This window comes from Phyllobates terribilis, unplaced genomic scaffold (genome assembly GCF_046119375.1).
Source record: "Phyllobates terribilis strain yellow unplaced genomic scaffold, ASM4611937v1 Scaffold_11__3_contigs__length_659146591, whole genome shotgun sequence".
Lineage (NCBI taxonomy): Eukaryota > Metazoa > Chordata > Amphibia > Anura > Dendrobatidae > Phyllobates > Phyllobates terribilis.
In genome coordinates, this window is record NW_027362771.1 from 32,260,943 (window position 1) to 32,277,788 (window position 16,846).

General features: G+C 40.7%; 1 protein-coding gene across 1 annotated transcript in view; it reads left to right on the top strand.

Moving 5' to 3' along the window:
* GRK6 (G protein-coupled receptor kinase 6) overlaps nt 1-13,860 on the top strand; it is a 47,974-nt gene extending 34,114 nt beyond the window's left edge. The window contains exons 15-16 of the mRNA XM_073651176.1: nt 214-348; nt 11,809-13,860. Of these exons, the coding sequence (XP_073507277.1) occupies nt 214-348; nt 11,809-11,859 (186 nt within the window). The 3' untranslated portion in view covers nt 11,860-13,860. The remainder of the gene's footprint in view (nt 1-213; nt 349-11,808) is intronic.
* Nucleotides 13,861-16,846: the final 2,986 nt, after the last annotated feature.

Here is a 16,846-nt window from a genome sequence, read left to right on the forward strand (position 1 = left end):
ATGATATTGCACAAGTCCGGCTAAACAAAAGAAGAGCCAGGAATGCCGGGAAGTAAGGAGATTCAGTTGGCCTCCAATCCAGCTGTCACAGATTACTGGCATGGCCGATGGACCAGAGTCATGCAAATCGCTTCTCTCATCTCTAGTGTCAACTGCAAAAGGAAAACCTAACTAAAATCGGTTGAATCCTTGTTTATGTATCTTCTGTTTTAGATGATAGAGACAGACTGCTTTACAGAACTGAGTAACATTCCCATTGATGGATCTGTCCCCCCGGATCTGGACTGGAGGGGTCTTCCTTCCCCGGAACCAAAAAAGGGGCTTTTACAACGATTCTTCAGCAGACAGGTAATAGGAAAAGGAAGGTTGTAGTTTGAATGGCAGCCATATTGGTGAATTCAAGATACTCTCATAGTAGACTAACTTGTGAATTACTGACGTCTCAACTTGTAATATTTAGTATAAGCAGGGTTATCATCGTGTGTATTTCCTTTTCTCATTCACATATTTGAAGTGGGGTGTTTCTCATAATGAGCAGCAGGTTGTGCAGTGTAGTGAGTTGTAGACATGTGTTTTGCATAAAGCCACTGAGGAATTATAGCAGCACCTTACGTCGTGTGGACAGCTCCCAATGTCTCTTATAGGAAAGATAGTTAAAAATGAAAAAAATGGCTATTTCGGTCCTATGACAGAATCACCTAGCAAGCATTGACACACAATGCACACACTTTTTATACTTTTTTATAGGTCGAAAAGAAAACCCTCTTGTGTTCTTATAGTTTTGCAAGCAAAAGTGCTGTTTACCTACAAAAAAAAGAAAAAAGTGTGTGTATACACACACACACACACACACATACAGTGGTGGCCAACAGTATTGGCACCCCTGCAATTCTGTCAGATAATACTCAGTTTGTTCCTGAAAATGATTGCAATCACAAATTCTTGGTATTATTATCTTCATTTAATTTGTTTTCAATAAAAAAACACAAAAAGAATTGTCCTAAAGCCAAATTGGATATAATTCCACACCAAACCTAAAAAAGGGGGTGCACAAAAGTATTGGCACTGTTTGAAAAATCATGTGATGCTTCTCTAATTCGTGTAATTAACAGCACCTGTAACTTACCTGTGGCACCTAACAGGTGTTGGCAATAACTGAATCACACTTGCAGCCAGTTAACATGGATTAAAGTTGACTCAGCCTCTGTCCTGTGTCCTTGTGTGTACCACATTGAGCATGGAGAAAAGAAAGAAGACCAAAGAACTGTCTGAGGACTTGAGAAACCAAATTGTGAGGAAGCATGAGCAATCTCAAGGCTACAAGTCCATCTCCAAAGACCTGAATGTTCCTGTGTCTTCCGTGCGCAGTGTCATCAAGAAGTTTAAAGCCCATGGCACTGTGGCTAACCTCCCTAGATGTGGACGGAAAAGAAAAATTGACGAGAGATTTCAACGCAAGATTGTGCGGATGGTGGATAAAGAACCTCGACTAACATCCAAACAAGTTCAAGCTGCCCTGCAGTCCGAGGGTGCAACAGTGTCAACCCGTACTATCCGTCGGCGTCTGAATGAAAAGGGACTGTATAGTAGGATACCCAGGAAGACCCCACTTCTTCCCCCGAGACATAAAAAAACCAGGCTGGAGTTTGCCAAAACTTACCTGAGAAAGCCTAAAACGTTTTGGAAGAATGTTCTCTGGTCAGATGAGACAAAAGTAGAGCTTTTTGGGAAAAAGTATCAACATAGAGTGTACAGGAAAAAAAAAGAGACATTCAAAGGAAAGAACACGGTCCCTACAGTCAAACATGGCAGAGGTGCCCTGATGTTTTGGGGTTGCTTTGCTGCCTCTGGCACTGGACTGCTTGACTGTGTGCATGGCATTATGAAGTCTGAAGACTACCAACAAATTTTGCAGCATAATGTAGGGCCCAGTGTGAGAAAGCTGGGTCTCCCTCAGAGGTCATGGGTCTTCCAGCAGGACAATGACACAAAACACACTTCCAAAAGCACTATAAAATCGTTTGAGAGAAAGCACTGGAGACTTCTAAGGTGGCCAGCAACGAGTCCAGACCTGAATCCCATAGAACACCTGTGGAGAGATCTCAAAATGGCAGTTTGGAGAAGGCACCCTTCAAATATCAGGGACCTGGAGCAGTTTGCCAAAGAAGAATGGTCTACAATTCCAGCAGAGCATTGTAAGAAACTCATTGATGGTTACCAGAAGCGGTTGTTCGCAGCTATTTTGGCTAAAGGTTGTGCAACCAAGTATTAGGCTGAGGGTGCCAATACTTTTGTCTGGCCCATTTTTGGAGTTTTGTGTGAAATGATCAATAATTTGATTTTTGCTTCATTCTCTTTTGTGTTTTTTCCTTGGCAGCAAATTAAATGAAGATAATAATACCAAAGAATTTGTGATTGCAATCATTTTCAGGAAGAAACTGAGTATTATCTGACAGAATTGCAGGGGTGCCAATACTTTTGGCCACCAATGTATGTATGTATGTATGTATGTATGTATGTATATATATATATATATATATATATACATACATACATACATACATACATACATACATACATACATACATACATACATACATACATACATACATACATACATAGTGGTCCAAAAGTAGGTGGACAGAAAATAATAACATTTATTTTGATTTTTATATAAAATTATATTTACTAACACAAGCATAACATTGACAATTACATTTTATTCTGAACAATAATACAGAAGCCCTTAAATGTTATCAATGCAGGGGCTCAAACTGTTTTCCATTACAATTTGCACAGCTTTGAAGTCGCCTCTTGCGCTTCGACAAACTTTTTTGCACAAGTCTCTTTGGGTATTAATTTCTTGAAGTGCATCTCTTATGTAATTTTTCAAGTCACTGACACTTTTTGGTTTTCGACTATAAACTTTGTCCTTGAGTACTCCCCAAAAGAAAAAATCCATTGGGGTCAAGTCTGGTGAACGTGCCGGCCAATCAAGTGGGCCTCTTCGACCAATCCATTTATTAGGAAATGTTTCATCAGGATACTCGCGGACTACTCTTGAATAATGTGGAGAGGCCCCAACTTGTTGGAAATGAAGACTTTTTTTTTTTTTTCAAAGAGTCAGTGAGGAATGAAAAGTGGAATCTGATTGGTCAACTGAGCCAGTTTCACTTTACACCATGCTTGATAAATCTGTCCACCTACTTTTGGACCAACCTGGATATACACCCCCACCCACATATATAATATATATATATATATATATATATATATATATATATATATATATATATATATATATATATATATATATATATATATATATATATATATATATATATCTCTATCCCTATCTATCACACACACACACACACACACACACACACACACACATATATATACCGTATATTCCGGCGTATAAGACGACCCCCCTACTTTCCTGTTAAAATATAGAGTTTAGGATATATTCACCGTATAAGACTACCCCTTTTCCAACGCATACCAAACACCGGTAAAAATTAAAAAAAAACAGATTTGAATTTAACATGGTCCTTTTTTTAATTTAAATTCTTATGACATGCAGGTATATAGCAGGAAAACTGTCACTCATAAACATATTAAAATAGGGGGGACCCCACGTCATTTTTTGGGGGGGTCCCCCATTCTAATAGCTAGTAAAGGCTAGGTATTCAGCTGGGGGCTGATATTAGTAGCCTGGGAAGCTCCGTGGGTATTACCCCCTTCCCAGGCTTCAAACATCTGCCCCAGCCGTCTGCTTAACCTCCGCTAGAGACTATAATGATGGTGGATCCCACGCCAATTTTCTTTTTAAAAAATCCTTTATTTTAACACTAAATGACAATTGAGGGGTTAATAAAGATGCAGTCCCTAAATTATTATTAATTTTGTAATTAATTTTTCCCAAAAATGTTGACGTGGGCTTCGCCCTATTTTTGTGTCCAGCCAGGTACAACTAGGCAGCTGGGGGCTGGAATCTGCAGCGCAGGGAGGCCCAAGCTTTCTGGCCCCCCCCCCCGCTGCAAATTGCAGTCCGCAGCCACCCCGGAAAATGGCGCGTTCATAGAAGCGCCATCTTCTGGCGCTGTACCCAACTCATCCAGGGCCCTGGTGCGGTGGCTCACTGGGTAATAAAGGGGTTAAGGCCAGCTTGGCATTATCAGCTGGCCCTAAGCCCGAAATTCATGGGGTCACGCCAATATTAGACATGACCGCCATGAATTTCTAGTAAAGTAATTAAAAAAAACACAAACACCCAGAATAAAGTCCTTTAATTGAAATAAAGACACAATTTTTTAATGTTCTAAATTAAACCATACTTACCATCACGCCCATTCCAGCTGAAGCCAACGATCTCCTGCAATAAAAGTAAAATAATAAAGCAACCTCATCCTTACCTCTCCATGGTTCCCAGGACCGGTCCAGCTCTGCTACATTCACATGACAGGCTGGACCGCAGCAGAACGCTGCCGTTCAGCTTGCCATGCGGCAGACACTGAGAAGCGCAGGCATGCTTGTGCTCCTCAGTGTCTGTGACGGCATCCAGATGAGCCGAGATCATGTCCAATGAACTCGGCTCACCTCATGCACGTCACTGACAGCGTGGGAAAATTCTCCTGCTCCCCGCATGCGCAGTAGAAGTTTCCCACGCTGTCAGTGACGGACGTCCAGGAGGTGAGCTGAGTTCATTGTCGGCTCATCTGGATGCCGTCACAGCCAGACACTGCAGAGCGCAAGCATGCCTGCGCTTCTCAGTGTCTGCGGGATGACAGGCTGGATGGCAGCGTTCTGCTGCGGTCCAGCCTGTCATGTGAATGTAGCAGAGCTGGATCGGTCCTGGGAACCATGGAGAGGTAAGGATGAGGTTGCTTTATTATTTTACTTTTATTGCAGGAGATCGTTGGCTTCAGCTGGAATGGGCGTGATGGTAAGTATGGTTTAATTTAGAACAATAAAGAATTGTGTGTTTATTTCAATTAAAGGACTTTATTCTGGGTGTTTGTGTTTTTTTTAACTTTTACTATGGGGTTAGTAATGGGGGTGTCTTATAGACGCCTCTCCATTACTAACCTGGGCTTGATGTCAGCTGGCATTATAAGCTGACATCAACCCCAGCCCTATTACCCCCTGCCACCGCACCAGGGCAGCGTGGAAGAGCGAGGCTAAGTGCCAGAATTGGCGCATCCTATGGATGCGCCATTTCTGGGGCGGCTGACGGCTGGTGTTTCTAGCCTGGGAGGGGGCCAATATTCATGGCTCCCTTCCTGGGCTATTAATATCAGCCCCCAGCTGTCTGCCTAGCCTTTGCTAGCTATTAAATTAGGGGGGACCCCACGTCATTTTTTTGGGGGGGTCCCCCATTTTAATAGCTAGTAAAGGCTAGGTATTCAGCTGGGGGCTGATATTAGTAGCCTGGGAAGCTCCGTGGGTATTACCCCCTTCCCAGGCTTCAAACATCTGCCCCAGCTGTCTGCTTAACCTCCGCTAGAGACTAAAATTACGGGGGATCCCACGCCAATTTTTTTTTAAATAAATCCGTTATTTTAACACTAGATGACAAGTACAGTAACCAGCACTGTCACTGTACTTCTTATATATGTGACTGACATGTTTCTATCTATCTAATCTATGTGTGATGCTCTATTCTTTCTATTCTAAATTGTCGGGTACAGATGCTGAATTGCCGGCCGGCTTTTTTAAAGAGACGGTGCATGAAAACACTAATATTTGTTTTAATAAATCCTTTACACTAAATGACAAGTACAGTAAGCAATACTGTCACTGTACTTCATATATATGTGACTGACATGTTTCTATCTATCTAATCTATGTGTGATGCTCTATTCTTTCTATTCTAAATTGTCGGGTGCCGGCTTATGCCGCTGCTGAATTGCCGGCTTTTCATATATTGTCACAGAAGCGATGCGAACTTCCCTGCTCCGGACACAGCGCACCGCTTCTGTGACAAGTGAAAGCTGTCGGCACAGAAGTCCTGCGCTGTGTCCGGAGCTGGGAATACGCAGCGATGTGTCAGTTTCAGCACAGAAGCGCTGACTGTCTGGACCTACCGCCGCCGTATTTTAACTCCCTCCACCTTATATTAACTCCGACATGGCAGGGATACGGCCACGGCAGCTTATTAACACCCCCAGAGTATCCCCGCATGTCAATTTCTGAAAGTTCAAAAGCATTACCGGCGTATAAGACGACCCCAGACTAGACAGAAGATTTTTCAGTCTTCAAAAGTCGTCTTATACGCCGGAATATACGGTATATATATATATATATATATATATATATATATAATACATACACACAGTACACCTTCTCATTTAAAGCTTTTTCTGTATTTTCATGACTATGAAAATTGTACATTCACGAGAATGCCAAGAGTGTGCAAAGCAGTCATCAAAGCAAAAGGTGGCTACTTTGAAGAACCTAGAATATAAGACATATTTTCAGTTGTTTCACACTTTTTTGTTAAGTATATAATTCCACATGTGTTAATTCATAGTTTTGATGCCTTCAGTGTGAATGTACAATTTTCAAAGTCATGAAAATACAGAAAAATCTTTAAATGAGAAGGTGTGTCCAAACTTTTGGTCTGTACTGTATATATGTAAATCTTCATAGCAGGTCATGCGAAAACCTGCCATGCACAAAAACAACCATTGAAGTATACAAAATTTCATTGAAAGCACAAAATGTTTACAGCATATAAAAAGCACAATGATACTTAAATAGCTCTGAGCTATGAATTCCCACCATAGCATAACCCCTCCTATATTGATATCCTAACCACTAAATCCTATCAAAACATGAATGTAAAAATGACAATCAAGCACCACTCCAGCCTTTTTTTTTTTTCTTTTCTTTTTTTTCAGCACTGAAGTGGTGCTACTAATCTAAGGTTACTTACCTGCCACCGTCTTCACCTTTTATCTGTGCCCCTCCGGTCACGCAGCTCCATCTTGTGACTGTAACGTCTGACTAGCCACAAGTCAGAAGTAACAGTCACGTGCGGGTGGTATGACACTTGAGCTCTGCACCCAATCACCACTGGCGTCAGTGTCTCCTCCTTAACCGGTTCCCGACCGCCCACTGTAGATAAACGTCGGTGCTTGCCTGGCTCTGTGCAGCGCCGACGTTTAAAAACGGTGGGTGGTCTCGCAGCGCTCAGGACCCCCAGGGTCCTGCAAGCACTGCTATTCCGGTGCAGAGCGTTAGCTCTGACAGGGAACATCATCGGGACCTGATTAGATCAGGTCCCAGTGATGTTAACCCCTTGCTGTCTTCTATATGCTGCGATCTATAGTGATCGCGGCATATAGGAGACAGCAGGAGAAGAGGGGGTCGTCTTACCTCTCCGAAGACCCCCGTTTCCTTCCAGGACCTGGGGTTGCTATGGCAGCTGGAGGTCACATGACCGCCTCCAGCTCTGCCATATATGGTGTCCTGTCTGGCTCAGCCTGCAAGCTGAGCCAGACAGGAGACTGACTGAAACTGTCAGGGAAGATCTCATGTAATGTAATATATGTCTATTACATTACATGAGATCAGTGATCAGAAAAATAAAAAATAATCTCCCATACAGGGACTAAGTAAAAATGTAAAAAAAAAGTTTTTAAACTATTAAAAAAAAAAAAAAATCACAAAATAAATAAAAATAAATAAATAAAATATTAAACCAATAAATCCGTATATTTTTACAAAACCAAAAAAAGTACACATATTTGGTATCGCCGCGTTCGAAACAACCCGAGCTATAAAACTGTCACACTAATTAACTCCTTCTGTGCACACCGTAATAAAAATAAATAAACGGAGCAAAAAAATATGCTTTTTCATCATCTCGCCAAACAAAAAGTGGAAAAAAATGCGATCAAAAAACAAAATAGAAATAAAAATGGTACCGCTGAAAACGTCATCTTGTTCCGCAAAAAAAAAGCTGCCATACAGCTCCATCAGCCGAAAAATAAAAAAGTTATAGCGCTCAGAATAAAGCAATGCAAAAAAAATATATTTTTCTATAAAATAGTTTTATTGTGTAAAAGCGCCAAAACATAAAAAAAATACAGTAAGTGTAGTATCGCTGTAAACGTACTGACCCCAAGAATAGCGCTGCCTGATCACTTTTACCACACGCAGAACGGCATAAAAAAAAACCTCAAAAAACAATTCCTGAATTGTTTGTTTTTGTTAATTTTACCTCCCAAAAAACGGAATAGAAAGCGATCAAAAAATGTCACGTTCCCAAAAATGGTACCAATAAAAATGTCAACTCGTCCCGCAAAAAACAAGCCGTCACATGACTCTGTCGGCCGAAATATGGAAAAATTATAGCTCTCAAAATATGGTGATGCAAAAACTAGATTTTGCAAAAAAAGCATATTTTAGTGTGTGACAGCTGTCAGTCATAAAAACCCGATCTAAATTTGGTATCTCTGTAATCGCACCGACCCGAAGAATAAAGTAATCTAATCCGTTATATCACACTAGGAACGGCGTAAAAAATAAATAAAACCAATTCTTCACCTGCTACTGATTTGTTTATTATGTCTCCCAAAGATCCCAGTAAGGCTCTGCTCACATTTATCCTGTGCTCTGCGCTGAGCACTTACACCAGAGTTTCCGTGTAAATCTCTGAAATACGTGATTCAGCCGGAACCCATGATGGGAGATTCCCTGTAATGAGGCAGATATAGGCCACTGTGGATGCCGTCTAGCCTGGGATCCCAGGGTGTCATTTGTTTTAGGCGTGCATAAAAGTGCGGTTGGCCACAGTTTTGTGCACTTCTGAAAAAAAGGACACCGCTAAACAGAGGCCAGACGGAGTCCAGAGTACCTCTGCTGCCTCATTATAGTGAATGGATCCCGCAGGGGTTTCATCTGAATTACATCACTTGGAAATTTAGATGGAAACCCCGATGTAAGTGCTCAGCCTAGAGCGCCGGATAAATGTTATGTAAAATGTTCCCAATAAAAGCTTCAACTCAGTCCTCAAAAAAAGCTAGTCCCCACTCAGGTCCGTCATCTGTTAAAAATATAAGGGACTTCCAAGTTACTGGTAGCAGAAAGGCTCTGGAAAAGCAAAATGGCCCTTGCCCCCCAAAAGAAATTCAGAAAATTTTGTGCTCCCAAATCCAAATGCCTAATCTACAATAATTTGTTCTCCAATTGTCAAATAGCGCTCCGTCCCCCCCAGATCTCGCCGTACGGCTGAGCGGTACGATACAGCCACATATGGGGTATTGCCACTTTTAGAAGAAATTGTGTGACACATTTCGGCACCATTTTTACCCATTGCCCTGTGTGAAAATGTAAAATCTGAGGGTAAAACATTTTTTTGTGGTAAAAATATAATTATTCTTTTTTCACTGCCCAATGGTATAAATTTAAAAATTAAAAAATACTCACTACTTCCCTAGATGAATTCCTTGAGAGGTGTAGTTTACAAAATGGGGTCACTTGTGGGGGTTTCTGCTGTTTTGGCATGTCAGCGACTCTTCAAATGTGACATGGTGTCTGCTGCTTATCCCAGCCAACATAGCGCTCCTTTCTCTTCCGAACCCTGCCGTACACCAAAGCAGTGGTTTTCCCCCACATATGGGGTATCGGCGTACTCAGGAGAAATTGTACAACAAATTTCATGGTGCAATTTATCCTGTTACCCTTATGATAATGCAAAATTAGGGAATGAAAAACATTTTTTATGGGAAAAATGTGAAAATTTTATTTTTACGGCTCAATATTATAAACTTCTGTGAAGCTGCTGGGGGTGCAAGGTGCTCACCACACATCTAGATAAGTTCCCTAAGGGGTCTAGTTTGCAAAATGGTGGCACTTGTGCCTAAACAGTGGAAACCCCCCACAAGTGCCACCATTTTGCAAACTAGACCCCTTAGGGAACTTATCTAGATGTGTGGTGAGCACCTTGCACCCCCAGCTGCTTCACAGAAGTTTATAATATTGAGCCGTAAAAATAAAATTTTCACATTTTTCCCACAAAAAATGTTTTTCATTCCCTAATTTTGTATTATCATAAGGGTAACAGGATAAATTGCACCATGAAATTTGTTGTGCAATTTCTCCTGAACATGCCGATACCCCATATGTGGAGGCAAATTACTGTTTGGGCACATGGCAGGGTTTGAAAGGGAAGGAGAGCCATTTGACTTTTTGAATGTAAAATTTGTTTGAATAATTAGCAGACGCCATGTCGCGTTTGGGGAGCCCCTAATGTGCCTAAACAGTGGAAACCCCCCACATTAGGGGCTCCCCAAATGCGACATGGCGTCTGCTAATTATTCAAACAAATTTTACATTCAAAAAGTCAAATGGCTCTCCTTCCCTTTCAAACCCTGCCATGTGCCCAAACAGTAATTTGCCTCCACATATGGGGTATCGGCATGTTCAGGAGAAATTGCACAACAAATTTCATGGTGCAATTTATCCTGTTACCCTTATGATAATACAAAATTAGGGATGAAAAACATTTTTTGTGGGAAAAATGTGAAAATTTTATTTTTACAGCTCAATATTATAAACTTCTGTGAAGCAGCTGGGGGTGCAAGGTGCTCACCACACATCTAGATAAGTTCCCTAAGGGGTCTAGTTTCCAAAATGGGGTCACTTGTGGGGGGTTTCCACTGTTTAAGCACATCAGGAGCTCTCCAAACGCAACATGACGTCTGCTAATTATTCAGACAAATTTTACATTCAAAAAGTCTAATGGCGCTCCTTCCCTTCCGAACCCTGCAGTGCGCCCAAACAGTGGTTTTCCCTCACATATGGGGTATCAGCACGCTCAAGAGAAATTGCACAAAAAAATTTGGGGTCCATTTTTTCCTGTTACCCCTGTGAAAATAAAAAAAATTGGGTCTAAAGTAACATTTTTGTGAAAAAAGTTAAATGTTAATTTTTTTCTTCCACATTCCAAAAATTCCTGTGAAGCACCTGAAGGGTTAATAAAGTTCTTGAATGTGGTTTTGAGCACCTTGAGGGGTGCAGTTTTTATAATGGTGTCACTTTTGGGTATTTTCTGTCATAAAGACCCCTCAAAGTGACTTCAAATATGATGTGGTCCCTGAAAAAATGTTTTTGTAAATTTTGTTGGAAAAATGAGAAATCGCTGGTCAACTTTTAACCCTTATAGCTCCCTAACAAAAAAAAATTTTGGTTCCAAAATTGTGCTGATGTAAAGTAGACATGTGGGAAATGTTATTTATTAACTATTTTGTGTGACATATCTCTCTGATTTAAGGGAATGAAAATTCAAAGTTTGAAAATTGCAAAATTTTCAAAATTTTCACCAAATTTCCGATTTTTTTCACAAATAAACGCAAGTTATATCGAAGAAATTTTACCACTATCATGAAGTACAATATGTCATGAAAAAACATTCTCAGAATCAGGGGAATACGTTGAAGCGTTCCAGAATAATTACTTCATAAACTGACAGTGGTCAGAATTGAAAAAATTGGCCCGGTCACGAAGGCAAAAACAGGCTCTGGCGCGAAGTGGTTAATGAAGAGGCACTGAGAGCTGCGGCTGGCCGCTCACTTCCTCTTGATTACTAAGGAAGGTGCAGGGCTCACGTGTCATAACAAAAGCACTTGAACCCCGGGAATAAAAGTGCCAACACGGCTGGAACGCTATTTTTATTTTCATGGGGGGCAAACATTCTGACCAAGAAGGGGTTGTCCTAGTAGTGGACAACCCCTTTAAGTTAAGGTTCCTTGTGACACGTGACTTTTCTTCCAATCATATCTCTGCTTTCTTTTCCAGGACTGTTGTGGCAATTGTAGCGACAGTGATGATGAACCCACTCGCTTATAGCCCTGGCGGGACAACCAACCTAAATGAGTTTACACTTTTTTTGCACATTTATTGGCCCACTTTTTCCTGGCAGAGCGGCATTACAACTATTGTGGCTCAATCGTCTGCTAAAGAAAATGTGTTAAATATATTGTACATGTATAAATTAACATATATATATATATATATATGGGAACATATACTTTCAATGTTTTCCCCTCACCGCCTTTAATAACTCCTTGGTTGCTGCCATAGGCCAAAGCGGGCCTCTCAGGAAGGACTGGCTAATGTAAAATCTACAATATCAAGTGTCCTCCTTTTTATTTTTGTCCAAAGAGATGTTTTTATTTTGTTGAAGAAAATGTATTTTTTTTATGTAGAAAATGTGTATATGAACATTTAGAGAGGAATATGCAGATTACTGAACGCAAAGTCTTTCTCCACATCTCAAAGGAGAACTCCGAAGTGCTACAGTATATAAAAGTTGTTACGGAGAAAAAAAGAAATGTGAAAAAGTAACCATTGGAAGTTCCTGGCCCAATGTCTGCAGTGTCTTCTCCAGCAGCAATGCAATACTCATGTATTGGAACAGAAAGGCAGGACATGATAGAGAGTTAAAGGTGTTGGGTCCATACATTTTTTAAATATAAAGGATCTTTCTAAATACTGTTTTTTTTTGTTTTTGTTTTTGTAGCACTATGTAAATTGAAGAAAAAAGGGTGAGCTCTTAGTACCCCTGTATATGATATTGACTCTGTAAGCAGTGTAATGTGTCATTTTAATGTCAATAATTTATTGTTGGTTAGGGTCACACTGGGAATTAAGAGAGCCCGACATTGGTATATTTCATCAAACATTGGAAGGGTTGAGATTTGTAGTGCCCTGTGCATTTATATAGTGTGTTTTCAGGAAAAAAAAAGTCATTTATTTATTAAGGATCACATTTATATACAATCCTTATGTAGACCATGAACTCAAACACCCCTCTTATTGTATATATAGCCGTGTAGCACAAGTCATTTGTAGCAATTTCTTACCAATGGTCACACACTGTTAAGACACCTCTCAAACTGCGGAGCACTGAGTTGCATGATGCTGCAGAGCTTCTTTAGTACCTAACACGCTTAGCTACACGTCCTCCCAGCAGGCTGGAAGAAGGACTGGGCTAACAGTTGACCAGGGTTGTACAATCTTTTATTCCTGGTCTGTAAGAATGTTTGGGTCTGTATCTGTGTATGTTATCTTTTCCCACAGCACTACTACTTGACACCACTGCAGCAACGTCACCAAATGCCTGAATTGTTTTTTTTTTTTTCCTTTGTAATGTGTTGATTTTATATATTTTGGTTTTCTTACAAAAAAGTGTCTTGTCCGTGTCTGTTTGAAATACAACAATGTCAATAGCACAAAGCCAGACTATACATATTACAGTGTTGAGTTTTACGTTACTGGTCTAAACGAGGAGTAAGAGATCCTTGATGTTTACAGTTGGCGTCAGAACATCTCATATCTGCTAGGTTTATGCCATCTAGTGGTGAATTTCTTGCATAACAGTCATATTGTAAAGTAAGCTGGATCTTAAAGTAAGTTTTCCTCTGACACGCTGCAGTTTTTGAGTCAGACAAATATGGCTGACATCATGCAGCCATTGCCTGACACATGCTGCCCCTGGATCAGGCAGCATGTATCTGCTGTCAGGTTCTCTTTAAGAAGCAGGTGTCAGCTGTACAACACAGCTAGTACCTGCCCTGTGTAGTCCTGTATTAACATTCCTTGCATCACTACTCTCTGTGTCTCCTTGGGGTAGCTCTCGACTGAACGCCAAAAAATCCAATATAGATATATCCGACGCACCAGAAATACTTAAGACAAAATATGTATCAAGACGAAAAAATGATGTTTTAGCCTCAAGACAGAATTGGCGCAGCTCCTGAGCCCGCTCCATGACATAATAATACATCATGGAGAAGGAAGGCATTAAAAGATATATGGGCATCTTCAGGAGCATTTTATTTAAATGCATGGATTTTAGGCTAAAATAATTTGTGCAATTGCCTTTCATTAAAAATGTTGAAACATTTGAGTTCTGTGAGCTTTGTGCTTTACTGATAGCTGGCTGCAGAATAAATGAATGGAGTCTGTCAATAAAGTTGTTTGATGGTATTGTTTGTAGCCCTTCGCTCTCTTTCTGAGCACCTCTAAGCTGATTTATGGCCACATTAGAGTTCAGCTAAATTTTGATGTGATCATGAATCAGTATATAGAAGTTCAGGAGAAGAGAGCTCAATGACTGATTCACTACTAACTCCTTATGCAGTCTACTATGTACAGTGAAGCATATAGACTGCCACAACCAAAAGACTTAAGATTTTTCCTGAAACATAATAGCAAAAAATACTTTTAGCTAAAAAACATACATTTAAGTGAAAAAATGCCTATCGAGGTTGTTGCATCTATAGTTCCAAAGAGGCTTTGAATAAGCCCTCCCATAAACTTTTTTTTTCTCTTAATCTATGTGTATGTGGTGTGAGTGTGTTAATATACTCCCCTACCACCATCTTCTTCAGGATCCGGCACCGTTCCTCTTCTGAGTGATCTCGCCTCTCTTCAGACCCTCCAGGACACACTGTACTTTGTGTGACCTGGAAGTGGCTTTTACTATGCAAGTCTATGGAGCGGCAGATTGAGGCAGCGACATCACTCAGGAGTGGAACGGCGCTGCTGCCGGAGACTATGGCTGTTGCGGCAGCTGAGTATATTTACGCATTGACAGTACACTATATTCAGAGAGGAAAAAAAAAGAAGCTTCTTTTAAATTTTTTTTTTTTTTTTTTTAGTTATTCTATCTTTTTCCTGAAAATTCATTTAAAAGAGTTTTTGCATCATAACTGTTTAAAATTCCAAAGTGCTCATAAAAACCAGTAAGTTTGCAATTTACGTGTTATTAAAAAATAATAATTTTTAACTAAATCTGGCTATAACAAATTTTGTAGTTTACCGCTTGTAGCTTAGGCTTCCAGTCACTTCCGTGCTCTTAAGGCGTGATTCCAAGGTTTTTCCAATAGAGCTTGTAAGCACTTTTCTAAACATGGCCAGATCAGTTCTCCTCTTCTCTTCTGATGCTGCAGAGGCAAAACTGCCTCTACTTGCATCTTCAGAGAGTTCACTGTCCGGGCCAGCAGCTCAACCTTAGCAATGGCTCAAACTGTTACTCAAGCAAGAGTACACTTCCCCTTCCCCCCAGCAAGCTGTACGCTAGGAGGTGGTGTGCTCCTGAAGATTGAAGATCCAGTCCCAGCAAAGTCAGGGCATTAAAGATTATACACTATGCTATAATTTTTTCATCTGTTATAAATCTTTTACAATTGATAAGTGGCATGAGTTACATGTCAGGAATTGTCCTAATGAATGGCAGTAAAGTATGCCATGCAGTGCCATATGTTGGAAAATCTGTGAATTTGAAGATTAGATAACTGAATAGATTGGTTCTTATTAAAGATTAGCGAACCCGAACTTAAAAGTTTGGGGTTCATACCGTACATTTAGTGTCCGGTGCTAATCTCCGAACATGGACTTATCCCGGAAGTCTGTTTTAATGTTCAGAGTTCTGGGGTAGGTCTAGAGAGAACATTTTCCAGCTCCAAAGTTTTGGTCACCATTTTTTCTATCGGGTTCAAGTTCGGGTCCAGTTCTTGTACCCGAAACAAAATTTGGATTAAAGTTTGAGTTGGGAACCAGAATCCGAACTTCCATGGATCCGCTCACCCCTAGTTGTCATCACTTAGAGTCCCAGCATAGACTGCCAAAGCACTTGTACATGAAAGAAGCAGAATGAGGCCCCCTTCACACATCTGTGTTTCTGGTACATGTGGTGTCATATTTCACAAGGAGCGGAGACACGTACTTGTGCACGTCCATTATAATCTATGGGGCTACGCACAGGTCCGTGTGTCCATGGGACCCACACATAGACATGTTTGTTTTTTCCCGGCAACACAGATGACAATACGTACCGCACATGTGCACACGGATGACATGAGTGTGACATCCATATGCCGTCCGCGTGACACGTACTGGAATAGAAATTACAGATGTTTAGGTGTTAAAGAGAGAAAAAATCCCACACAAGTCCAACGTAGTCTACAAGTTGAAACCTGAAAAACATAAAAAGAGGGAAATAAAAACAAGACACTGTCCTTAGTTCACCAATTCATTATAAAAACAAAAGTTCCCACGCAGTACAGGGCTTCCCACGACGTTCCTTGAAGACTAAATTCAATAGGTTACATATAACCTCTTAGCAGCAGCAAGAATCAAACCTACACCTCTGAAAAGACTGGATCCAAACTGCAGTGGCTTAGACTAGGGTTCCCCAACTCCAGTCCTCAAGGCCCAACAACAGGTCATGTTTTCAGGATTTCCTTAGTATTGCACAGGTGATGGCATTATCACCTGTGCAATACTAAGCAAATCCTGAAAATATGACCTGTTGGTGGACTTGAGGACTGGAGTTGGGGAACCCTGGCTTAGGCTATGTGCCCACGATGCAGAAATGCTCAGGATTTTTCCTGAGCGTTTCTGCATCTCCCTGGCAGAAAAAAAACGCATGCGGATTGTACATACGTTTTCCTGTCAGGGACATGCGGAAGTGAAGCGTTCTTCACTTGCATTTCCGCATGCGGGTTGACAAGCGCTTTCCAAGCGATTTTAGCATCACTTGGAAAGTGCTTGTCAACTTGGTAACACTATATAAATCCATGCAAACGGCATGGATTTATATACTGTGACCGAAAGAAAGGTAAAAAAAAAAAAAATATATATATATATATATATATATATATATATATATATATATATATATATATATATATATATATATACCTTCTGATGGCCCCCGGTGTCTTGATTCACTCCGTTCTCCCTTGCCGGCAGCGGTACACTGAAGGACCTGCCGACGTCAGCGTCGCATGACCTGTCACATGACTATGACATCAGCGCAGGTTCTTCA